Source organism: Anopheles stephensi, chromosome 2, assembly GCF_013141755.1.
Source record: "Anopheles stephensi strain Indian chromosome 2, UCI_ANSTEP_V1.0, whole genome shotgun sequence".
Taxonomy (NCBI): domain Eukaryota; kingdom Metazoa; phylum Arthropoda; class Insecta; order Diptera; family Culicidae; genus Anopheles; species Anopheles stephensi.
Genome location: NC_050202.1, coordinates 89,344,596 through 89,371,582, shown reverse-complemented (window position 1 = coordinate 89,371,582; position 26,987 = coordinate 89,344,596). Strand labels below are relative to the sequence as shown.

At 46.7% G+C, this 26,987-nt stretch overlaps 1 protein-coding gene across 6 annotated transcripts in view; it reads right to left on the bottom strand.

The window, feature by feature from the left end:
- Positions 1 to 1,176: 1,176 nt before the first annotated feature.
- LOC118505166 (hemicentin-1) overlaps positions 1,177 to 26,987 on the bottom strand; it is a 131,169-nt gene continuing 105,358 nt past the window's right edge. For 5 of the 6 annotated variants that reach the window (XM_036040568.1, XM_036040566.1, XM_036040572.1 and 2 more), the window contains 11 exons: positions 26,604 to 26,816; positions 26,287 to 26,456; positions 26,050 to 26,185; positions 22,592 to 22,728; positions 18,419 to 18,557; positions 14,257 to 14,556; positions 13,543 to 13,745; positions 12,629 to 12,806; positions 10,312 to 10,522; positions 8,125 to 8,288; positions 1,177 to 2,801 (listed from right to left, as the gene is read on the bottom strand). In XM_036040568.1, the coding sequence (XP_035896461.1) occupies positions 2,728 to 2,801; positions 8,125 to 8,288; positions 10,312 to 10,522; positions 12,629 to 12,806; positions 13,543 to 13,745; positions 14,257 to 14,556; positions 18,419 to 18,557; positions 22,592 to 22,728; positions 26,050 to 26,185; positions 26,287 to 26,456; positions 26,604 to 26,816 (1,925 nt within the window). In that variant the 3' untranslated portion in view covers positions 1,177 to 2,727. The remainder of the gene's footprint in view (positions 2,802 to 8,124; positions 8,289 to 10,311; positions 10,523 to 12,628; positions 12,807 to 13,542; positions 13,746 to 14,256; positions 14,557 to 18,418; positions 18,558 to 22,591; positions 22,729 to 26,049; positions 26,186 to 26,286; positions 26,457 to 26,603; positions 26,817 to 26,987) is intronic. The other variant, XM_036040571.1, reaches the window with a different exon arrangement.

Genomic DNA, 26,987 nt, shown 5'->3' with positions numbered 1-26,987 from the left:
GTTTAATGGGCCGGTTGTACCATTGTAATGTTTCACGAGCTCTTGAGAGAGAGAGAGAGTGGTCGGTGCTTTATTAATATTTTACATCATGGCCAGTCCAGCGTTGGGACGGTTCGGAGTAATTGTCACATTTAATTTTTACTAATTTCAACAAGCCATCAACGAACCGAGCGTTGGCGGATCTTTGCTTCACCAGGTGCTTTTCTTCGGCCTGCTTCGGATTTGTTTGCTGTAAATTAAACACGTACCCGCACGAACACACTCAATCAGAAGGCGAAGAGTAAAGAGAACGGGAGTGATAAATTTCATAAAGTCCTCGTGATGGTGTCAGCAAAATCTCGCCACGCAAAGAATCAACCGTCCCGATCCTCCGGGAGCGGGCAAATGTTACGACGCTCACCTTTACGACGCACAGCCAACAACCATTTCATTCTGTCCCCTTTTTTTTCGCTGGAAAAGTGGGAAATTGGGTGGAGCAGCAGTAAAAAAAGGCACCACCGGAAGGAAAACCCATAACGGAACTGCTCTGGGTCCCTTTTTGCTTGATGGTCTCCGCTCTCCCTCTTTAGTGAAGCGGACAAACAATAACGATCAGGACTTTTGAACCTTTTGCTCCTCCTTAGGGATCGGTGTCAGCAAACCCTGGCACCACAGCTCTACGTGTCCACTCCAACGTTTTTTTATTTGCATCACTCCAGGGAAGAACGTACAGCAACAGCGAGCAAACGAGACAGCGAGATCAGTGAGATTAGTGTCCTAAAACAAGTGTTTTGCATTTTAATACAACCGTGCCGAGTGTGTGTGTGTGTGCCCGATGAGGGAAAAAAGGTTTTTGTTTCGGTTTGAGTGGTTTGACACGTGGTTTTCCGGGAAGTGAAAGTTTTCTTTCCAGCCCAATACTTACCTTAGGCACAATCTGGGAACGGGCAATAAATGTGTGGCGGTGGTTTGCAGGGATATTTGAGAACAAGTTCCTTGAGACATTGATTTGCTTAGGCATATAATTGACTTCTTTCAGCAAAGTGTCGTATGGAGCGATATTTTTTTGAATGACAGTGATGTTGAGCATTTCGATGAATAGAAGAGATTCGCTTATATGCCAGAATATATCGAGACACTTGTTATATTACACTTTAAGGACAAAAATGAAAGAAAAATCCGACATCATAACGCATGTTTTTCATTTAAACGAAGTTATCCAGTTTTGTTTTGCTCTTGCTTTATTTCGTTTGATTGTTAGTTAGTGTTTGTTCCATCGAAAACTGTGGCATGGTTGTTTATTGGTAGTTTTTTTGTGTGTGTTTTTGTTGTTTGTTTTTCTTCTTTATTTTCCGTTTTTTTTCGATTCTGTATTCTTTCATCTATTTTGCGTCAGTACTTTTTACATCTTTTTTAATTTTTCTATGCCTTTTTGTTCTCTCGCCTTTTTTTCTGTTATTGTTTTTTTCTCCCCGTTGTTTCTTCCATCGTTCATACATCGCTAAAAGTGTTGCTTGTTTTTCCTTTCTTCTCTGTTTTAAAGTCTATTTTTATTAACCGTCGACAGTGACAAGTGGAGTGTGTTTTTTATCATTTCGGTTTCTGATTTTATTTGTTTGCGTTTAAAACAAGGAAAACAAAAACAGCTTGTTTTCTTTCGCTTCTTCCTATCTTCCTGATGAGTTTTTGTGTATGTGTGTGTGTGTGTTTTGATTTACTATGTTAGTAGATCCTTTTTTTGGTTTCAAATAGCAAGTCTCCGTTTTTTTTAATTACAACACACGCAAAAACACAATGGAACACACGTTCGTGTTTTAGTTTTCCGTGAACGCGCGCCATTTTTTTCCTTTTGTTTTTGGCCAGTTTTGTTGGTTGTTTTATTCTATCCCAATTGTTTTGCTTTTGCTCTTGCTCGACATTATGCTTCGGTTTTCATACAATGATGAGTTCGGGGTTTTGCGCTGTGTTTATCATTACAGATGTGTGAGTGTTTTTGCTCCGTTTTCTCCCGATTATAAGCTACTCCACTAATAAATCTTAACGCTTTTATACAATAATGTTCAGAAACGAAATCAACCGACAACCAATGGCCACGTCGACGAGTGTGTTTTCCACTCGCAAAATTCCAGGTCATCTTGATGAGCTTAGCTTAGTTACATGAAAACAGAAAACCAATACGTAAAACTGTTCTACTCCCGACCAACGACTCGATTTCTCGACTTTCTCATCTCTTTTTGCCTATTAAACTCTGTTCATGTGCAAACCACGACGAACGGGCAACAATTTGTGTTTAAACTTTCGGCCAATCTACTTCTGCTTCATGTTCCTGTTTTTCGTAAACACTAATGCTTAAAATTTCTGGTTGTTTTGCCGCTCTTTTACTCTCTTCCTCTTTGATTCAGTGTGTTTCACTTTCTTTTAATTTATTTGGTTTGATTAGCTACTTTTGATTTGTATGTTTTTTTTTCCTTTCCATTTCCTACCTGGCTACGCCTTACGTGTTCGCTCCCTCCCTATTTGTTCTGCTTTGTGAATTTGTTTTAAGTGGTTGTTTCTTTGTTTGTTTTGTTGTTTTAAAAACGTACTTCCCTCGCTTCACTGCTACTGTGATTAAGAGTTAGTTGCATCATTTTGGACTGCCGCTTCATAATGGCTACACTATATGCACACACCACCGTCACGCGTTCTCCCGGTCTATTGGCCCACCACTGTCCGCTGTTGGTCAGCAGTCTCCAGCAGCAGTTTGTGCTAAGCTCCTGATAGCGTGGTGAACTCGATGTCGCCTCCGCGCGGCAGTATTAGATCGGGATCTGCAATATAAACTGGAAAATTATAATAAAACGGTGCAACAGAAGATTGGAGCGAAAGCAGAAAAATCATAAAAGAAACGTGAAAACGTGGTTAGTGAGAAGAGAGACGTGTCATGTTGAGTGGTGAATAAAACAAACTTAAGGATGCTTGAGGCGCACTAAATCGCATTTGCGTTCTCGAGTAAAGAAATGTAATAAGAAAAGCTTTTCCTCCTCTAAACGGCCCTCGATAGTTTGGTTTTTAATGGATTTTCTTCATTACAGTGGGTCTCTTGCCGGCTTTCTATTTGAAAAAAAGAGCTTTGTGGCTTGCTTATCACGCTCGTTAGTTTATTTACCGACATTGGCATAAGCCACAGACAAAACCAAACCACGGCACCCGGGCAAGTACCCGTGAGCAGGAAAGCATCATGCTTAACTACCTTTTTCGATCAGCGGGCCCGAATGTTCGAACGAGGCAAGATTTAATAACACCCAAGAGTCTCGTCGTCGTCGTAGTGGCAAACATGTAGGCAAACGAAAAATTCGCCGAATTTGGGTAAATATTTCGACCACAGGCAGAAAACGAAGAAGAATTCGCAACCTTAAGAACAAAAACACCCTGGCAGGGCTAAAGTGACCGAAGTGAAGATGATGATGGAGCAACTTCGTGTTTTCACCGGTGCTTCCGATGAACCGACTGAGAAAAGGTTCAACGAAGCGTACACAGACGCTTCCACAACCTACAAGCTTCCCTAAGAGCTCCACAGATATGGACAAAGGCCAGATAGAGCTGCTGTTCACCGGAAGGACACCAGCCGGAAGGGGGAAACGAGAGATTTGGGCGAAATAGAATTCTTACTTTGGTGGGCCTCCCACCCCAAAAGCCTCCTGCCCAGCACACAAACTTGCGCCATGCAGTGAAACAGTTTTGCGCTCGGTTCGAAGGTAGCTCCAAATCATCTAACAAACACATTACATATTTGCATATGAAACCCCAGGGATTGCTAGACCCTTCGCTTCGGTTCGATGCTGGATGGGAAAGAGAGAGAGAGAGTGAGAAAAAAGGGCCCCGGATCGAACTTTATTACCCGTTTGGGGTAGGAAGCTTTTTCGTGGTTTCTATTGGGTTTCTTCTTTTATTTTTTTTTTCGGCGAGGAGGTTACGCATCGGTCGTTCGCTGGTCCATTTAGGGTCATATTAAAACAACAAACTCCGAGAGCATCCACACTGAACGGCTAACGAGATGGAACGAAGTTATTTTGCGTTGTTTTAAATATAAAGAGCTAGTTGTTCACAAAGGAAATTTTGAACCAAGTAAAGCAATTTTCATGTTTTTAAATTATTTTTGAGAAGAAGTAACCAACTTTTAGGACAACCCAGCGACGTACGCACACAATCACACCAGCTTCCAAACGCCGCTTGTGTACCATCAATGTGGTCCAGCCAGTTGTGTGGGAATTTGTTTAGGATTCAGTGTTTGATTGGGTTTTCTACTCCACTCCCCGCAGCAAGCCCGCCCGACACTGAGCCGGTTCCGCCATAGAAAGAGAGATTCATTTGCTGCTGGGTCGTGATTGTCAGTGCGCACCCGATTGCCGAACGCTCCATCCTTCCAGGGCGTGAAAGATTTTGGAAGCTCATCAATTTTTCTATTTCCATACAACCATTTTCACCTTCACCACAACAGCAGACGCCAGACGGTCATAGGAGTGTGCATGTGTGTGTGCCTGTATGTACCGAGTGTCACCGTCCTAACCGGGCTGGAGCTTTTTCCCCAATCGACAGCACCAACAACAACAAAAAGCACCAGGGAAAATGTGCGATCAGTGTTGCTGTTCCGTTCTGTACATAAGTTTATTTGATGTGATTTTTTGAAGTGTTTGCGCAACCGACAGCTCGGCTTATCTGTGCCGGTAGGAGTGTCTTAAGGATGGCAGTGGCGGCGAAGAGGAGCAATAAAAGGAGGTGGAATGTACTGACCCAATATTTGATGTCCTTTTGATTAATACCACAGAGAGATTGTCGACACGTAAAATGTATGTCCGGACGGACGTACGAGCGACTTGAAACTTTGAGCATGCGGCGAGTAAAATAATAAATTATTCAATGTACTAACAGAAGGGTAGGAAATGTTTGTTGTTGGATGCAGCCACCCAGAACGTTAGATAAATATATTGTCTCTATAAACAATCTCCAATCGTTGGTTGAGATGTATAGTTCTCGTACAAAGGTCGTGAAGATGCTAAAAATGTAATGAAGCACCAGGCGTCTCCATTGAGAAATTAGAAAAATAAGTTTTTTTGCGTTTTAGGTGATTTTCTTCATTTTACTTTTTATCAACGATGTTTTGTCGCTTGTTTTAACTTTATTTAATTATAACGTTATTCGCTGTTTTTAAGTAATTTAAATTAAAGCAGTGGCTAGTTTCAAATGCACGTGTGTTGCGAATTGCATACCAACAGGCGCAAACTCGTTTCTTATTTGCTTTTACCGAACAAATGGTTTAGATTATGATAGAAATGACACCACTCTCGGAATCTATCACTCACTATCACTGCCAGTCATGATTGGTGGTAAAATATGTTAAACAACCATTCTCTCGCTCACCCACGCGCTCCACGGTGAGAAAGCATGGCATAAAGTATCCTCCCGATAGCATAAGCTGTTTCCCAACGTAAGACACCCAGATTCACTCGTATCCAAACACCGAACGCTGGCTTGAAATCGATCGCGTCGATAGCGTGTGCTGGGGTGCCATCGCATAATTTCTGTCACTGTTGTCGGCTAGTGAAGTAGGTGTCGCAAAAAAGCAGGACCACAACGACGGGCGCGCGATGAAACCAAACCAAAACTGTCAGCATACCGCACTAATGGCACCGGCACCGGGTGAGTACCGTGGTGCCGGGTTTGTCGGTCCCCGGTCTCTGAGGTGAGAAAGCACACCTGACCGCGATGGCATGGTACACACACACACAGCGAATCTCATTTATTTATTGATTTGGATTATCATCATCACGTAATCGAATTTGCGTATTTCTAGCGGGAAACGGAACATCCGTCCGAAAAGGTAGCACTCGTCGGATCGTTTTGTACGTGTGGGTGTGTGGTTTAGAGATGGGTTTTTTCGCGCTCCAGCCCCAGATCCAGCTGCTAGTAGTGCGTCGACGGTGAGTCGACAACAAGACCGCTTCGCTTGATGGATGCTGGCAGAGAGTAAGGCACACGGACATCCTTCTTGTATGCACGGGTAAGTAATGTGGGTGAAATTAAGTAAAATGAGATGGCAAATCTGTATTCCATTTGGTCCGCACGTGTCTCGGCGAGATGGATTCCGAAACGAAAGTGGAAAAAACGGTCTTTTCGCCGCTGCTGCTTTTGTGAAGGTTTTTGATAAGTGGCGGGTTATTGCGAACAAAAACGAAAGGTTTCACTTTTCTTCGAACACGGGAAAGAAGGGAAGAAAAAAAAAGCAACCCAAACTGCTACGTAAGAGAATGCATTAACGCCACCATTTTTCCAGCAAAGCAAAAGGAATGGGAACGAATATTTTCTTCTCTAATGCTACCAAACCCGAACGCTAGTTTGCAGCACGCTACCGTTGCACCTCGGAAACGTTAAAGAGTTGAAGCTTTGGCGATTGACGTGAAGCGATTTCCTTCTCTAGGTATGTGTATTTGGTATGTCTTCTCTAGTGACCCTGAAACTAGATGCTACGGGCAGGATTTTCACTTCCTGCAGCATTCGTGTGTGATTTGATGCTAATGCGGCACAGCGTAAAACGTATTAGAATGTTTGTGTGCTCCGAAATAAGCTTTCTTAGCTGAGAGGGAAAAAGCTCCTGCACTTGCTGAGTAAGAGAGAGAGAGAGAGAGAGAGAGAGAGAGAGAGAGAGAGAGAGTGAGAAACACAGACAGACACAACAGGATGATCCCCATCTGGGGTGAGGTTGTTTATCGCCTCATTCATCTTGTTGATATATGATACAATCGTCATTGATTGAATCGAAGGAACAGCGGCACATTAATAGGATCGAGCATCAAATGCACACACTTACAACCAGACGTACGAAAGCTCGAGCAACCCTCGAAAAAACCGCCCGACAGACCAGAGAACCACTTCGGCATCGGGTGCTGAAAACTCACATTCATCATCAGGGTTTTGGGAAAAATGTCCTGGCGGACAGTGAGTGTGAGAGAGAGAAAGAGAGGGCGTGCGGTAATGCTCATTTGCCTTCCGGAAACGGAATACTCGCAACCGTTTGGACCGGGGTACAACTTCATCCGAGGGCACAGGAGACGGATAAAGCACTGCCTTCGAGAAGCGATTAAGAACATCCCAAAATGCAAAACGAACGTACCGACAGGAGTGGGGAAGCAAAAAGGAACATCGAACGTCACCGGTGTCGGTGATGTGGGGCATAAGTAGGGGATTATATTTCCGGGAGGGAAAATTGGGTACTTTCGAGCATCTGCATCACAAGCACACGTGCACACACACAAGCACGCACGCACATTAGCTGCAGCCCCTGCGACCCATGAACCGTATCGAGTTTGATATATACCCTTGAGGAGCTTTTTCGGTGGTGGAATTGAGTTCCGCCTAAATAATAGATCACTGTGCGGGGGTGTATGTGTGAGTGGGTACCGTTCGTCGTTCTATGATTTGTTTGGTTCGCTTGGTTTAAGCTTTACCCCGTGGACGGTATTATCTTTATGCGCGGAGTGTGTTATTTATGACGGAGATGGGTATCCTTTTTACTTTCTTCACTACATTAGTGCGTGCTTCGGACTAGAATGCAGCATGAAGTAAATACTTTCTCGATAGAATGAAGGCGATTCCAAGATGGAATCATGAAAAAATGTTACATTTTTCAACGACGTTTGCATTGAGCGAACGGATCAGCTTGGAGTACAACAAATCATTCAAATTGTTCAAAAGTACAAGACACCTTGGATATGGTTGTCTTGAGAATGAATGATCGTAGTTTTTTCCGTCTTGGATACGTAATGACTGGATAAGGTCCACTAATCGAGGTTTATCTGGGACTCTCTAAGATCGACAAAGCGCTCAACGACAAATTTACCACATTTTTAAAAATATTTGAATAAAATTTGTCAAATACTGCTCTCCCAGATCACTCAACCCTAACTAAACGAAGCACGCAGTACCGCATAATCTCCCGCTATTGATGCATTTCATAACGGATAGCTCTGTTTTATCCCTTTCGAAATAATGAGGAAAGGAACATAAATGCTTTCGCAGGGAAGAATTCGCCCCGCAAAGATATTAATCTTCCTTTCGCGTCGAATCGTATCGTATCGCTCCGGTGCGCCAAAACCCCCCGGTACTTACCATTAAGACTAGGTTGTGAATACTGTACAAATCCTTCCGATACGTAACGACTACTTCTAATGGTGGACGAGGCACGACTGCAGCGTACATCCAGCTGCCGCTGATACTCATCATCGAATACATCGTCCTCGGCGTACATCGATGGCACATCGGTTCGGGCAGGTCTGCGAAGTAGATGGAGGAAGAGCAGAAAAAGAGCTACATTAGTACACGAGGTATACGCCGAGGCTGGCGAGCAATCGTCATCACCATGATCATCGTCATCGCAAGTACGAAAGCGCTCGGGGCACTGTCATTTGACCGGGCATTAAAACCGTTTGCAAGGACGTCACCTAAACCGTGTCGATTACGATGTCGTGCCTCGTGTGTAACGAGATGGCTATTGGCGGGACAGGTTCGCTTATCACGCCGCCTCAGACCGTCGCTAGACCAATTGCCGAATCACTTGTAATTATGTCACACACTTCGAGCTGGGCTTTCGGCCATTCGACCAAGGGAGCACGGGAAGGGCTTTATTGCCGTGTACTTTGCCTTGGGTCGAGAAAGGCAGAAACATCACCAACCATTGCCCATTGCCAACCGGAGGTCGGCAATGGAGGTTGGCGTGTTATTAACAGATCTATCAAAAGTCACGTCGAACGTCGGTCGGAAGGAACAAAACGTGCAGCTACAGCAAAGCAAAGGACAGCTAGAGACGAGTCCAGAGCGCAGGCAGTAATTATTCCCGTAGGGTGACACGACGACATCGCTTCAATCGAGGCGGTTGAGGCGATTCGATACGGCTCGGTACACCGGTAGTCGGCAATTCATTTTCCCACCATCGTAAAGCATCGACGGGAATCTATTTCCCGTTCGCTCCGGACCGAGAGGGGCAAGGGCGATGAAGTTGCCGGGCCGAATGGCATTCGGTTCTTCCCTTGACTTGCTCCAATTGAACCATTGAACCATAAAGTCAGGAGAAATTACGTTATCAATTTAAACAATCTAAGTCATTTGTTCCCTCCACCAAACCGGTGCCTTACTGCAGCAAAATGTTGCAGAGAAACCCCCACACCACGTCAACCTCGGCTACGGAAAGAAAATACAGCCGACGAGAAAGACATTACGAACCCGAAGTAAAGCTTTCTTGGCGCCGGGGTAGCGAACCGAAAAGTGCCCTTCGTCAGGCAGCCTAATGGTCCCTGAACGGTGCGCGACCGACCATTCGACGCCACCACCGTGTGTCCATTCACGACCCTCGTACTAACCGTGGCATCCTCTCTGTAGAGAAAATGAAAAGCGGAGAATTATTTCGATGAAGCTTTTCCAAGCTTTCCCTTTTTTCCCCACACTCCTGTTCCCCTCTCTGGCGCGATGGGAAAGTGTGGCATCATCATCTGTTCGCACCGAGCAGCCGAATCGACGGCGGTGAATCGACCCACGGTCGGCATCATTAACCCTTGGGATTAGTGAAGATGGAAAATGACGCATATCATTATTTCGCTCCAAGCTCCGCAACGCGTATTTCGGTTCTGGTTCCGGATCTGTTTCCGATTTCAAAATCAGTCTCAATACGCACAACACAGTCTTTACACTACGAAAAGAAAAACAACAAAACAACAGGCCAAAAGAAAGAAAAGCGAGAAAATCTAGTTGGAAAATGGAAAGCAGTGGCGAAACAAATCGCTCCCGAACCCGGGAAAGGATCCTGCCCGAGTCCTGCAACCGTCCCGGACAGGTAATGCCTTTTCACAATCGAAAAAGGGCAACGAAACGGAAAAAAGGGAATTCCACACCGTGGGAGTCTGCCTTTCTATGCATTAAGCGAGCGAACGAAGGAAATGATTTTTGAGCTTGTTATCGTTGCGCCAATCCCAATCCTGCCAGCATTTCGGCTTCGGTTGTGATGTTCGATTTTCGGGCTTGGGTGCGAGAATAAATGATGAACCAATGATGACGGAATGAAATCGGAGGGAAAATATTGCCACAAGCGCTTGAAGGAATAATGATTGGGACCCTAGTTACTTTGGATGGTTTTATTTAAAACTGGCGACCCCGTTTTAAGTCACGTGAGCTGTTTTGTGCTGCACGATATTGATACCCTGCTCGGTCGTATGTTTTCATTTAATGATGACGCTACTAGTAATTCGATTCGATGTAAGAGTATCGTGTGGTTTGTCGGGAGGATAAAAATAAATGTGTACGTACCGCATGCGCTTCCGGACTTCCTGCGGTTCGGGTGGTTTCTGCCGCTTGAGCCTACATATCGCGACGAAACCGGCCACGATTATGGACGCTATTATAACTCCCACGGCAGCTGCAACCGCGGCAAACATCACCATCTGTGACTGCTGCTTCTGCTTGTCCTGGTGCGAAGTCTCGGCCGGCGTTGGGTCCTCGGAGATGATGGTTTCGTCCACTGCGGAAGGTAAAGAATCGGAAGTTTAGAAGTTTAAACAGTTTGCCGGTGCTGTGAAGAATTATCACACTTATGGTTGAAAGGTTGCAATCGGCATGTTTCAAAAGATCAATCACTTCATCGCGTATTGAAGGACTTGTGGGGGCCGGATCCCGCGGAACAACTCTATCCGGCTCAGCTGAACGCTTGTTTCACACCTGTGCCTGCACACCACGCTCGAGAGGCTGGATAAAATGTGTATATTTTCTCGATTAATCTATCCATTACTCAATCTCTTAATACAACCGAGCACCGGAACCGGAGTTCGGTGGGAAAACATTTGCGTAATGGATCGAGTTTCACCGCACCAACCACACGAACACCGCACACTTGCATACCGCACGGCTGGGATCACCGTATTATTGGTGCGAGTGGAAATGGAACACGCCTTTGGAGGCTTTTCCCGGTCCGTGCGTGTGTGTGCACATACGCTGGTCAGTGAACCGGCAAAGGCAACCCGTACAGAACCCCGTGCGGACCTGTCACGGCGTTTCACTCGCAAATGAAAACACAAGATTGATGGTTATTTTATACTATGAGCGATCGATTCCGGACCTTCGAATGGCACCGAGTGTACGGTGCCGCGTTTTGGTTTTCCCTTTTTTTCTTTTCCTTTTCAACCCCCCAGTTACGGTGGACAGGGTAGGAAAACCGAAATTGATTCCTTCAGTCAGGCCGGCACGGGTCGAACAATCGAACTGGTGTCCAATCATGCCAGAGTATGCAAAGTGTGTGTGTGTGTGCGTGTTGGTCCTTTTTATCTCCGGTGCAAAACCGTTCCGGAAACGTGCTCGCTCCAGGGCCGTTCGGTTGCTGTGAAAACATTTCTAGTGCCGGTGGTTGTGAGGGAAGCGAGGAAAACAGATCAACATTTTCCATCCGATACTTCCGTATCCTTTTGCTCCTGCTAGCTTTACGGGGAAAAATGTGGCCGGAAAAATGGGGAATATTGTTAGGTAAAGGAGTGAGAGAGAAAAAAATCATTCACACTCAACTGAGCTACTGTTGAGCCTTTACCCACCCACCCAAGTCCCAGGCACCGGAAGACCCTTTACATGAGCTGGTGCCTACATCAACATGCAATATAAAAAATGACATTCAAGAGACGATTGATCTGCAACAACTCGGACCGAAGAAACGAACGTACGAACGTGCGTCCCCCTGGATAGGTCTCTCAAAGCACACTCAATACGCATTTTCCAGGTGAGCCGGGTTGAAATTAAATCCTTCTCCCTTTTGATACACGCTATTGATGCCTCCGCAGCCACCCGCTGCCGTGACGAATGTGACAGAAACATCGCATTAGTCCCCGGAACGGTTGTGATCCGTGCAATTCATTCTACCTCAACGCACCAATCGGAGATCATATGTTTCAGCACGATTACACCTTTTTGCGTGTCGAGCAGAGGGGCGTGAATTCCTGACGGATTTCCAACTATTTGGTTGTTTGATTTGTGATCGAATTCTTTTGTGCTTTTTTATTAAAATAACTTAAAGTTATTGAAAATAGAAAAACTATTCACTTCCTTATCCGCTTAATGCGTTAGATCAAAGGAATCCATCGTCTTAATCGTTTCAAATCCAGAATATCGCAGCAATTAACAGATTACGCCTAAAGGTATGCAATCCCGTGTCTCTTAACCAATTTGAAGTTTAATGCTAGGCCGATAGCTTACAAAACACTAAGTACAGCGCCAAATTATGTATCCGTTCACGCGAATTGAGTATTAACAGACGCTAAGCAACTTATAATGGCTTTAAAACCAGATTTTCAACGGAATTTCAGATTATTACAAGTAGCTCAGCGGAATAGTTTCCGCAGCAATCGTTTGACTTTTCCCCGCTCCCAATCGGCTCGAAATTGCTCCACACATCGTCGCCCAGCTCAAGCCACCCAAGCAGGCGTCGGAATGGCTTAGCAGCGGCAACACAGATTATAATTAAAGTGGTTGCCGGAAAAGCTCGTCCGAGGTCTCATGGGCCTCCCGCCACAGTGCAGCGAATAGATGATACGACGGTCCCCCGCCTTTTTCCCTGTGACGTGACCCGGTGGCCGTGAAAACTTACCGTACGGTGGTACCAGCGCCGACCCGACGCGCACTTTATCGATAACGAACGGCGGATCACTTTTGCCCTTCGCGTTGACGGCGTACACCAGCAGCTGATAGTCGCGACCCGGTTCTAAGCTGTGCAATTTAAACTGCGGTATCTGCTCCTGGATTCGGAATAATGGTGCTAATGTGGCCTGTGGATGAAAATAATAAACATACGAATGGGGGGGGAGGTGAGAAACGGCACGTGCCCGTTGCCGGGGTGGAAGGCTGCAAGAGTGTGGGATTAAGTTTTAATTGCCGACATGGCAGTGCTGGTGCAAACTGTTTGCTGCTGCTGCTGGGTTGCTGCCCCCAGTTATCATATGGGCCCGGCACATACATATGTGCTGCTGCTGTTGCTCTTCTGCTACCTGTGACACATCCGCCCCGGTGGCATAGCCGTGGATTTAAGGGGGAAAAGAATGAAAAACCGCCAACCAGCTCGTAAATGAAGCTCTTCCATTTTCTAACCGGTCGGAAAAACGGGCTGGCTGGGCACAAAACGTACCCTCAGGATGCAAATGGTCGTATCGTATCGTTAGCGGCAGACAGCGGCTCTTGCACCGGCAAAATATGTTCGTTTAATGAAGCTTAAATACAGTACTGCAACAGGAAAGCGCTTCGAGTCAAACGTGGAAGGTTTTAAAGGTTAACTTGCTCTCCTTTTTAGAGTTTTTGTTTCTCTAAATGCAAATCGAATATCGACGTACGAATGCCAATTAAAGTCAAGTCGAAAATAGTTTCAACGAGACTTTCGGAAGCCATTTCCTGTTCATCTTCGAATGTGTCTTCCGGATGGGGATGGGTCTTCCGGTTCTGCAGTGCGGAACACTCCCAGCGCTGTGGGATATTCATGCGAAAACGAAACGTACAAACAAATGCCATTACCTGATCGTTCATGGTGGAAATTTCATTATCGATCTCGGTCGGTGGGCCACGGGTAAAGTCCAGATTGTAAGCGGGTGGCGCTACACCACCGACGACCTCGAGCAGAAACGACTGCATTAGACCACCGTCACTCCCGGCCAGACACACCACCTCCAGCACCGTATCGTTGTGCAGCTCGCAGTTCCGGGGCGTATCTGGAATCTCTGCGTTGCGTTCGACAGTATCACACCGAAAACATCATCATTGTAGTCGTCGTCGTCATCGTCGTCGTCAGTCCCCCAGTGCAGTGTGTGCGAACGAACAGCGAGAGAGAGAGAGAGAAAAAAGGGCGCAAAAGACACAAACATCAGCATTTTTAATTAAAAGCCATGGAATCGAGCATATTTGCAGTAACTGCAGTGGTTCATTCTGTGGCCAGCAGGAAATGCGGACCGTCACTCACTGCACACCGAAGCGATCGTAGTTACGTAGTACGGGCCTCGGGGAGGTTTCGCTGCCGAACCCTTCCCGCTGGCAGCAGCGTGTTATTTGATTTGGCACTTCTCATTTGTGGATTGCATTTTTTTTTTTTGGCTCTCTAAGTTGCATTTTGGCAATCACGGCTACCCCATCCTGGCGTACGGGCGTACTCGCACGACGATAGCTTTCGGTGGCTCAATCAAAGACGGAGCATTAACAACAGCGAGAAAAAAGAAGCGAGAATGCAGAACGTACTTGCAGGTAAAATATGTATCAGACATGGCACCGTCTGTCGGCCGACATTGTTGATCGCCCAGCAGGCAAGCGTCACCAGCTCCGAGTCGGACTGGGGCAGATAGGTCATGGTGCTGACGAGCCCGTGCGAGCTGATGCGCGAGTTCAGCACCGGTGACACGTTACGCGTGTTGTTGTACGTCCAGCTGAACCGTACACCGTCTGGCGGGTCGGCCTCCACCTCACACTTCACGTGCAGCGAGTGCATGTTGAGTGATCCGACCGACGTTTGCTCCGTGCCCGGTTTGCAGCGTGGTGCAACTGTGGAGAAGGAGTAGAAGAAGAAGAGGAAGTGGAAGGAGCATCTGGTAAGCATGGTATGACATGTATTGTAGGTAAGTGAACACATTCCAGAGCACGATGTCCCGGACACGAAATAGTCTTTATTGCTTTCAATTTCGCGTTACGTGTTGAGGACTTTGTTCCTGTGTGGAATTTCAAGAGGCGAATGATAAAAAACAGAGTTGCTGTAGGTGCTAATTTGATTTGAAGTAACCGTTAACGAACTTTTTAAAAACGACTAAACAGTTAAGATATTTAAGTTGTTAGGATTTAAAGTAACTATGTAAGAGCCGGAGCTCGTCAAACGAATTCAAAACAAAAATATACCGACTTTAGATATCATGAACTTTAGATGGCCTCAATTACTCTATGCCTCAGCACAGCTGTCCTCAAAATAAATATTCTCATTAAGTTGAGCGATGCATTTCAGAGCCGGAATGATCAGTTGATCCTTCGCGTTGGCTGTAGTATGATTAGATGAGATCTAATCAACAGGTCTGGCTGCAACCAAGGTCAGTTGTATGTCTTCTAGAAAGATAGTATACACGATTACCGTCAAACCAATATTATTATCGTCTATTGCTCATTCTGAGTTACTGTCACAGTTATTTCTTCGTATTAGATATAAACGAGGATATTTCTATGAAAATGTCTATCTTCGATCAAATCTCAGGTTTTCTCATTAGTGTGTAGAATTTGAAGAGTCGCAAAACACTGGTTAGGACAAATCTGCAAATAGCTTCTTATACATCGGAATAAGCTTCCATTACATCCAAACTCTTGGAAAGCATCCTATCAAGCATGAAGGATTCGCATCAGGCTCATTTGCTTGTTACATTTTGAAATTTAAATTGCATTTGAATCTCACCATGAGGCCAGATTGCTCGGAATAAAAATATCTTCAAGAAACAATAGTTGAAAGTTTTTTAAAGCTCTGAAAATAAAATTCAAATAAGCACGCAACCATTTCAACACCGCAACAGACCAAATCACAGCCCACGAATCTTTGTTGCCCTTAGCGCATATGGGCGCGCTGGAGGGTGTCGGCAAAAGTCCCTACACAAATATTTTAGTGCAAAAGCAAAGAGCACTCGCATTGCTTCTCCGCCCTGGAACCGCCCGTTGCTTGCCGAAACCGAAAACACGTGCTTTCCGGGCGTAAGGAATTGTTTAAACTTATCGAAACAAAAACAAAACCGTCGTCGTCGTCGTCGTCGTTGCTTTTATTTCAAGCTACCATTGCGCATTCTTCGCTCGGTTCCGTTTCCGTTACGGTACGATTTGCTGGTGGATGGCAGGAATCCGATTTGAAGTTGTGCTGGAGCTTTACAGTACAAAATGGCAACATTGTGTTTGGGTAAGCTTGCGAGTCTGCCTGTGTACACACGCACACACAATCTTAACAAGAACAGCACTCGGAAAAAGGGATAAAGCAGACCCTCGTTTAAGGCGACAATGGAAGCGGTCGCAAAGAAACTCCATCCCGTCGCACACACTCACACAAACACGCGCCTCACACCATTCATTCATTATTCACAGATTTTAATTCCATTCCGTTCGTTGCCCTCCCTTGGTTCGGTGTCCTGATTTTTCGGGGAACATTCGCCCCCCCCCAAAAATACCCCAACGCGCGGCGACAGTGCCCCGAAATCTGGCAGGACGAATTTATTCCACGACGGAGACTAATTTTCACCAGTGACGATCCTGCGTGAAGGGGCTGCTCTCGAGTGACTCTCCGACACCGAACGGAAACGTGTTCGGGCCAATCTCGGGAGTCTGGGAGAACGGGAGGACCTTTCGGGGGTCAACATATTAAGCATTTATGTAGCACTCGTGGTAAACTCGTGGTGTGACTGTGAAGAAGGAAAGTGTGGTTATAGACCTTATCAAGGAATAGCTTGCAGCGGGTGCGAGTGCCAGTGTGTGTCTCTGTAGCGAAGTATAATTTTCTCGTAAAGCTTTCTCTTATTTGTCCCAAAGCCCATGCTCGGATGCCTGGACACAGCAGAAACAAAGTTAAAGCATTCAGTGATAATATTTTCATGAGCAATTGAAGGCCATGTTTTGGGTTTTGGTTAAATATAAAACGCTACAAGACACAGACAAACACACGTCAGGCGAAATGGCTCCTGGTACACAAATAAAACTGCTTTCACAGCACATCATGTAGCGATGTTTTGGCTGTGGGCGTCAGCTGGCACTACACGACAGCTGAGCAGCAAGCAACTCCGCAAAAGAAACAAAATCCCCAAACGGAAATATTATTATCTCTTCTTCATCCTGCCACTGGACTAGACGGAAGGGATAGAAACGCCGCCGGACAAAAGCCTGCACTTCTTTTGTCCATCGATCGGATGGTGTTGCCACCTTTTGAGCCTGCTTCAGCACAGGAAGGGACTAACGAATAAGCAACTAAGTGCTGAGCTACCATCGCCACACCGAACACGGAACGGAAGGAACGAAAAGGCAGCTCAGCAAAGCCCGACACTCGTTGGGCCTCATGGCAGAAGCGGCCCACCAACGATACCGGCGGAACTTGTCTTGATTATCGCCGGCGGGAATTTGCCTTTCCGCCATTTGTTTGCCTTTGCTCCCGTCCGGCGATGCTTTTTATTGGCCAAACACTCTTGATGCGGGGGCCCTATTCCTTTTTTCCCTATTTTCCTGAGTTTTACTACCGCATACGTATAGGTACGATGAGCTGTGACCATTTCGCTGATATGTTACTGATAGTGGGCTAGCTGGGGGATGGGACCTCTGGACGGAGGGACCGTGTCCCTGTTCGATGATTATCGTTTGTTATTCTTTATGCTCGGTTCCATTTTATTCAATTATCTGTATGATGTGTGCAATGTGTTTCATGGTTTGCGTTGCGAGGCCAGTAGGCATGCCCAATGTGTCCAGGATTTAGCACTGGGAGATGGGGTCTAACGCTGGCGGCAATAGAATAAGCTTTAACGATTGGTCCAAACTAAACAAGCCAACAGTGCTTAGTAGTGCGAAAGTGAAAGTAAACCGATCGCCGAAAAAATCAAACTTATGCGCTATAAAACAGCCTTGAGCAGATTTTTCTTTCGAATTAAAATACTCAAACCCATTTGTATCATAAATCAATTATCCATTTTGTTTCCCGTCTCGTGAAGCCCTCCTTCACACGATGGCTGGACAAACCAAATTTACATTTAAATAGGGTCCCAATTATAAAAACGGCGACATTTTTCACACCCACCCAAGGCCGACACCCAACACCGGTGCCCGATGTGCCAACACACGCCGAAAGCTATTTGCCTGTTTTCCCAACCATCGCAAGGTACGGCCCACTCTCGCCGGTTGACCGAACGGTTATCGAGAGCATTTATGGGCCACTGTACATTTTTATCGCCCTGGTGTGGTACCTTTTATCTTGCTCCGTCGGTCGGCAACACGAGCCGAGGCCGGAGAGCACGTTAAATTTTCATGGATTTTCAATTATGGTAATGGTGGCGGTTAAGGAAGGAAAAATATGACCACCACCAATTAAGATGAGTCAGATGGCGATTGAATAGGGAAAGATGTGCCAAGATAGTGCAGGTGTGTACTAGAATCGTAGAATATATTGCGTAAATTTGAGACCGAACGGACAGCCTTACACCGAGCCTTTAAACCAATTTAAATAAAGATTTTCTCTTGAACATCATAATATAGGTGGCTTCCCGTGCAACGAGACTATTAAAAACTAAAATAGCAAGAACGAATCCTTGTGTCCTTGTGTGCATCGGAGATGACGCTCCAGCAAGCACACCCATAAATCCTTCAAAACTGTCTGCTGAATGGAACAACTTTACCATATCGTACTACTTACACTGTATTTTGAGCGTTAGCGATGAGCTGCGAGTTTCACCTTCCGTGTTCGAGGCAGCACAAGCATACGATCCGGCACTTTCCCGCTCCAGCTGCGTCAAGTACAAGGTTTCCCCATTTTCTCCGGACATCCTCATGTTCTGTGTGCCGGCGGATAGAGAGAGAGAGAGAGAAAGGGAGAGAGATAGGATCGTTAGTAGAAGCAGATACGGAACGACGGAAAAGCTGAAAACTGTCACAGGGAGATAGCTAGGAACAAATGCACTACACTCTTTTCCTCTGTTAGGATCACCCTCGCATAGGGAATACGGATGCGGTACCGAGTGTTCCACGTGCGTAGTCACCGTGGGTGGAAGTGGCGGGAGTGGATTACGCGGGAACAAGCGCATCATTAGCGCCCTTCAATTGCGTTTCGATCTCACCGGAACAACCGAACCGAGCGAGTGAACCGGCGTGTCCCTTCGTTCCCTCCCATGACCTCCCCCCCCCCCCCCCCCCTTCTTCTTCAGACCAATCGATCTTTTCCAGTTTCGGGCTAATGATAGATCTCGTTGCGATAGATGAACATTTGTTACAAATCTTTAGCTGCCATGTTTGGACCGAAAATGCTGCTTGTTCGTACGCCCAGTCGACCGCAAACCCGGTGGCTGCCGGTGGTACGTTTGCACCGGCAGCATTTGAAGGTCGTTTTCGGCTTGGTGAGAAATGGCACCAACCGTCGATAAGGTTACCCGGTGTGTGTGTTGTCGTCGTCGTTTCGGTTCGCAACGGTCTTCCGGGCTGAGAGTGTTTTCTATCACACGAAAACACGGCTCGCAAAAAGAACGCTGGTGGGAAAATGGCATATCCTAGGTCGGGATCGGACGGTAAGGACCGGAAAGGTAAAAAATCGAGCTATAATTGAACTGTCAAGCTCGTGTGTTACACTCGTGGTGCCTGCTCAGTCGCTGTGTCCTGTGATTTCCTCCTGCACTGCGCCCTGGGTGGGTGATTCCCAATTCGTACTACTGATTGCTCGCCACCGTCGATTTTTTTTTTTCGCGCCTGTTGTTGCCATGCATCAATCAAAAGCTCGGGAAATAGCTTCATTGAGAAGTTTGCTGTAAATTGGACGGGAGAAAATCAAAAATTCGACCCATTTCAAGTTTGGCTGATGGGTTTGAAAGGGGATTTACCTGATTTGGGAGTAAATCGTTCGGGGGTTTTGGGGGGGCTAAAACAACGCATATTGGCGTGATTTGTATTCATACAATGCTACAGGCTCGACATTAGTTCATCGACAAAATAAACTCTTCATGTTGAAGGTTTTAGTCGCTTCACAAGCTTAAAGAATATGTTCAAACTATTTGAGATTATTCTAATTATTTGAATTGACCGCTACAAACAGTCAAAATTGCCATATCAGAAATTGAAAAAGAAATTTGAATAAGTACAAACAAACCACCTCTGTCTACGCGATTCACTTTCATTAATTTAAAAATTCAAACAAACTTTCCCCGTCGGAGTTTAGCTTTGCTACCCTTGAAAAAGTTAGACGACCTCAGTTTAAGTTGCCTTCGTTGATTTTCTCCAGTAACTTTATGCCCATTTGTGAAGCCATCGGGCCGGACAGCTTTTCCTTGACTCGTAACTTGACCGACCGACCCGGCAATCGACAGTACGGGGCAAGTTGAAAGGAACAGACAGCAAACTTTACATCACCGACACCACCCAATCACTTTTGCAGCAATACGCAGGCTAATAACGATTTCTTTGACATTCGGGCACCGGCAAAGTTCGAGAGAACCGAACAATCGAAACACGGTGGAGCTGCGTGCGGAGACATCCTGCCGAGAGGAAATTAATTAGTTTTATCTTGCCTTGGCCATCTCGCAATGTCTGTGCCATTTATTTGATCCTACGCCATCGTCTTGTGCGTTTCGGCCAACACATCGTACTGGAAGGCTTCGAACGCATGATAATGGTCGAACCTGCGTAAAGCCTTCCCGAGACTAGAACCCTAGCCCGAAATTCCATCCGATGAGACAGCTTCCGAAACGGAACGGTTGACTGCCAATCGATTCCCCTGTTTACCGTTGGAGAAGAGGTCTGTTACTGAGGAAAGGTAGGATTCGTTTCAGCCCGAAGTTCAAACATCGAACTTCAGAAGGCGTCAGGAAAATTGGTAAGCCATATTTCAGACCAAGCCAAGTAACACACGGGACGGGAAAGGTCATCGTCAAAATAAGGGTTATCATCTGTGTTGGGCGAGCGAGAACTTTTTGCTCCCCGTGACTCTACTACGCCTTGGACGTGGGAAGGGGTTTGCTCAAAAGAGGATTCATCAGTGAAGTTAACTTTCTCTTTCTTTCTGTAAACTCAGGCAAAGATTTTGATAGCGCCCGCTGTCATATCACCGTAGCTCGAGCCATCGGATCGAGGTCAGCTAGATGATAGAAAGCTGGTAAGCAAACTCGTCGTGTTATCTCTCTGCTGGAAGTAACCGGGCACACACACACGCACAGACACTACGAAAGGAACTTACGGTTCGAGTCTGAGGACTGAACGTGCCTGGGAATAGTGGACAGCAAAACGGGTCAATACTCGCGCAGGGTGTCTGGCGAGCTGAAGTCCATCTCGAGCACCCCTTGTCCCGGCTCACCCTTTGAATGGCTTAGCGCGAGTGAATGAGGGTTCATAGTGATAATTAAATTGAGTTTCCACAGGACTCATTTTCAGTAGCGTTGAAAATGAAGGGACCGGCTATGTCACAGCATCCAGCAAAGCTCCATCGTATCATTCATCACATGGGGCGAATTAAAACGCAACGCATCTTTTCGAATGAGATGTCACGTTAAGGCTTGGAGTTCCCAGAATGCCAGCACGAGGGACAACATTTGCTTTGGGTGTCCCTTTTTTGGGGCAAGCGACACAAGAGAACCATTATTTGATGAGTATGCTTAAGAGCTTTAAAGCAAACCGAAAGCTCGGCTCGTATCAGATTGCCTGCAGCTCCAATATCTCTGGGGCGGGTGGGCAAAAAGCAAAAGATTCAATTTGCTCAACACTGCATTGCAGCAGTTAGTGCACCATCGGGGGAGGTGGTGGAGGGCTGCACATTAACTGCTTGTAAGCACTATTTATACAAATTGAATTATGACCCGTATCTCTTTAATTGGATTTGTACACCTTACTCCCGGTCGATTGTCGTCGGTAGCTAGCCAGTTGGCCAACCAGCCAGCTACTGTGGATACTCCCGGCCGAGTGAATTAAGCCAGAAGAGTGCAGTGAATAAAACTGGTGCTGGAAACCATCGATCGAAGGATAAGGCGATTGAGCGCTTTGCCTCCGACGGGGCACGACTGGCCGCATCGGAGGCGGTTTCGATTCACAAAAATCCAGCTCACTCGCCTGCCACCAACCGGGATGCCACCGGTCGGTGCCTGCGCCATTCGAGTGCCGGGTGCGGTGATAGTAAAACTAATTATATCTGAAGGATTGAGGCAAGGTAATAAGATTAATTTGTTTGAAATAAGGGATTAATGATTTAATTACGTGCCGGAAACCCACAACACTCGGGACCGCCGGGCCAGCAAACCCTCGGCGGTCGCATTAAGGCTCTGGGTCCCGCAATTTCCAGTCGAGCCGCAGTTCCAGGGCGACCGTTAACAGGAAGACACCGTGGCACCGCACCACTGACTGAGCGACCGGGAATCTCATCAAGAATGAAGCCTGCCTTTAGTGGCTCACTCGAGTGATTCTAGCCCATTCCAGTGCCGGATCCAGTTCCGTCCGTCCGTTCGCTCATTCGTGTGTATAGGACACATTCGTGTTGTCACCAGAAACGACACTTCTGTGGCTTTCGCATCCGTCCCGTTCGTCGTTCACGTGGTCAGCGAAGAGCTGAACGCTCGACCTAATGAAGGTGCTTGATTTCCCAGTGAGAGCATCATATTTTCCCGTAGCTTCTTCATCCTCCCAACACTCAGCCAACGCTCGACCCGAGCTAATTGAGTGCACTGGGAGGGAACTGGAGACACGCTTTTACCATGAACTCCCGACACTAACCTCGGATCAGATGACGGCGAGCAGGAGGAGGCATTATCTAGCGCAAATGTTCGCTCCCCATCTCGGGACGCCAGCAAATATGTTTTGGTGTTGTGAGCCTGCAGTGAGGAAATGCAATAATACTTACGTTTTTGTACCAGGAAAAGGAAGTGACCGGTGGTCTCGCATCCGCTCGACATTTGAGCGTAACGTTTTCACCCTCGGCGCGCGTTATCACCCGACTCGGATCCTCGTTGGACAGATGCACCGATACGACCGGCTCGTCTAGAATGTGTGCGTCGTTGGAGGCAGCAGCCGAGAGAAAGATCGAAAAAAAAAATGGAAGCAGAACGGAGGGAACGAGTTGAAAAAGCAACCACGCAGTGAAAAGTTAATTTTAATTCGCACAATAGGGCCGCGGGGAGGTGGCACGGTCCTGGGGGAGGGGGCCGGGTTGGCACTCCAGTTCGTTCGGCGAAATCGTTTTCCGCTGTCGGCTCAGACGCACCATTAAGGAAACTATAAAATTGAATTTATCGTTCCATTGCACACGCCCCAGTTCGTGGGATGATTAAAGGACACACACACGCGGGCCCGCTCGCGCCTGCCTGCTGGATGCCATGTGTGAAGCCTCGGTTCCGGGTGACGGGTTAGCAGGAAGCCTGTTCAACTCCAATTAAATGACATTACCACTGTTCGCCACTGCAGTCCGGTGTCGCGCGTGTGAATGAGTGTTCGGTGTCTAAACGAGGGAAATAATTTTACTTTGATAGTGAGCCAGCTTTTTGGTGGCAGGATTGATGGCTTAACATAACACGCAGTTCGTTACGGATTGTCTGAGATGTAACGTTTAAAGGTCATCATTTTTGAAATGCCTGGTGTAATGGTTAGAAGACATCAATTACAATCACATTTGTGCGCGCATGTCTACCGATTACTGTGGCTGCTGTTTTATGGATCAGATTTATATTAAGCTAGGACATACTATATCTCATGGAATGTGGCACTATTTTAACAATTTATGATTATTGCGCTGATGCGTGATGGGGATAAAATACTAGCAAGACAGTTAGTACAAAATACAGAGCATCGGCCGGCTTTAAAGATAACTCAAACGGAGGCCTTTGCACTTCAACCGAAGAAATGAAGATGTTTGAAGATATAGAAAACCTCATATAAAATCACCTGTAATGAGGCATCAGCTGGACTTCAATAAGCCTCAGTCCACCGTAACGAATTGCCGATAAACTCAAATATTCTTCAATAAGCTGCAAGAACCTCCAGAGTTGATAGGATATAAGGCTCGTTCGAAGATTATATAATTTCAAGTACCAGAATAGCATTTAGCTTCATCGTTGTCCGGCCACGTTGACGCCAAAGTAACCATGATGGAGCCATCTCAATAATAAGTATCCCATACAGGATTTGCTAATTGTGCCTCAATACGTTTAGCGTTTGATGAATTTTGCTGGTTTAATTGCTTGCCTTTTAGCTACACTTTAATTAATATTTTCCTTCTCATTTAGTGTTGGAAAAAGGTTAATGGATATTCAAACACATTTTTCATAAATTAATTTAGCTAAACGTCAGCAAAATGATCAGCACCACCCTTCATACATCAAACAAAATTTTGCAAACAGTTCCCATTTTCATTATTCTGACCTTAATTAAAATTTATCATGTAACGGGCGCTGTTAGTTTGCTTGCGGGGGAACCCTATCAGCTAGACTGACAATACGCGACAATGCGCACTTTAGCCACCATCAATCTTGCCGCCTGCTGGGGATGATCCGACCGACAATGGATGCACAGCGGACACAACTAAAACCACACCGCCGACCATCCCATCAGTCCTGCGGCTAAGCATTAGCTAAACACACCATGGGGAAACCCTTACGGCCGGGGTGCTCTCTGCAGGGAAGGGTTGCAAAATTTACCGAAAATAATTAACTATTCCTGGCGAGCGCGCGCACGGTGGTAAGCATTTTATGGGCGAATGAATACATTCACCGAAAATAGAAAACTATGTCGCGTAAAATATTGATATGCCGGTCCATCACCTAGGAGCTGCCGGAGCCCATCTATGAAATGGTTGGACCGCCAACAATGTGGATGTGGTGGCCAGGTGGTAAGGGCGAGCAGGGTAGGTGTGTGGTGAGAGAGGGTACGGTAAAAGCCCAGCTGGAGATCGTGTTATTGCCGATAATGATGATAAGCATGTTGTTGTGCGTACTGTGGGCGCGCATCCACGGTAAATGAAAACGCAGTCCATTTCAGTGGAGCACGTAATGGAAATCGACTAAAATACTGGCGGATGGGAAATGTTCGTTCGCCAGTAAGTTTGACCGTTTCCTAGGGGGAAGCTTTTTGGGTTGGTTTTACCAACTTTCATCGCCCGTTCCAATCCAATTCTGGGTCGCAGCCGAAACCACACTACCAGGGACGGGTGCGTGCAAATAAATTGCATTAATTCCAGTTTAGGCTTAAATGCTTTTAATTACGGAAAATTCAATAAAATTGAATAGTAATTATTTTATTAAAGTACACATCGCGGTAAAGCGGGCCGGTTGGGGCTGCGCACCGCTTGAACGGTACATTATGCACTCCCGGTGGCCGATATTCGCATGACATGATTAAAGCTCATCACAGTCGATTGCCTGGCCGGGCAGAGAGCAGACTAGCGCAGCAGCAACCGTTCATAAATCAATGTACAACCGCAGAAGGTCACAGCAAAAACCATTAGCTTTGCAGTGTTCAGTCAGCACTGCAGCAAACCGGACCGATGGCCGGTGGGGTTAGCCGGGCCAAGGAGGTAGCCATCGTTCCTTTTTCCTGTTCGCTCTTTCCGGTCCGCCGAAAGCTTGGCGGACGTGTGCAGCAATTTCTTCGGTTTGCTGAGTTGCAATAATGGTCGGTCGTAAGTTATGCTGCACCGGTGGAACCGGCGGTGCGCACGCTGGATGGATGAGAAAAGCGCTCCCGGTAGCGAAGTCTTTCATCTTCGCTCGTAGCGACCATTCGGACGGACAGGATCCCGTCATGCCCGTCGACCGACTGGCCAGCGTGCTGTGCTTTTACCCGCCACTTGCCCGTGCCAGTGATAAATCGTAACGTGTACTATTTTTCATCCGCACTGAGCTGCTGCACATTGTCGCATGTGCATAGGAAGAGAACGGGACACACAGCCGTTCAGAAATTCTGAAAAACAGAGTCGTCTCCATACCAGGCCTTATGTTGTTTTGAATGATTAGTTATAGCTTGCTGGTGGCAGTGCTCGCCCGAGAAGTTGAGGTATCAGTTTTTGGAACACATTCACATTCTTTCCCATTATTGCTGCGATAACGGGCGCGCGGGAAAACGCATCACTTCGTCTGAAGATCGATGTTATAACATGGCATCACACATAAATAACGGTGGCCGCGACGTTGCGGTATTTACAGAAGTCGTTAAAGATTTCATCACCTCGGCGTGCTAAAAGGCTTCTCGATGGTGCGATGGTTGCGTATGCTGCTTGATGGCCGTAAATTATACCGCGCGAATATACGCGCGAGACGTCGTTCCGGTGGGAGGTGGTCTGGTCTGGAGTTGCTGGTGAGCTTTACTTACATGCAACACTTATGATGCGCTTATCCTCGATGGCACCGCCGGAAAACCACGCATTGGAAGCGCGGCAGGCCAGCTCAGCACCATCGTTTTCCGCCGTCACGCGTAACGTCAGTATGCTGGAGGTCAAATTCGAATCCTGCCATCCAAAAACGAACACCGGAAAAGTGTGTCTTAAAACATTGAACCACATTGGCTCTTGGATGATGCCATCACCCCCGGGGGAGGGGCGCTACTTACATTGGTGTCGGTGTGCACCGTAATGTCGGCACTGCGCAGTGGCTCACCGTCGAGCAGCCATACGATTTTCGCCGCCGGAAAGGAACCCCACGCTTCGCATCTAATTGGAACCGGGCGACCCGCTGTCAGCAGCTCGTTCGGCGAGATGATTTTCACTCGCAGTGGTTTTACTGCAAATAAAGAAGCACAGAAAAAAAAACCCGGAATGGTTCATTTGCTTATCGATTGGCCCCGGTTTGCTTGGGTTTCATCCGGTGTGGCGATAGCTTCCGATCTGTGTGCTGAGGCTTTCCCGGGAAGACCAGCCGACCACTTACGGTGTACTTGTATGGCGACTTCCTTCGAGACGGCCGGGACCAGCTTCGAACCGGCCGCACGGCACTGCAGCTTCGAGCCGAAAAAGTCCCTCGTGACGGTGCTGATGAATAGTTGATTAACCATGGCCGACGTTCCTTCGACGGCGGATGGATGGCTGGTGCTGGAAATTTCTACCCCATCGCGCCACCACGTCACTCGGGGCGGTGGACGTCCTGGAGGAGGAGAAGCAGATGAGAGGAGAGTGAGGTGGAAAGAAAATAGAACATTATTTATTTAAATTGTTTGATTCTATGTTCTTCTGCCGGCGAGCATTGGAGCCTCAAGCTCCAAGGGCCACGAAATCATGTTGGCGCGCGTTTCAAAACACGATGCTTATCAAAATT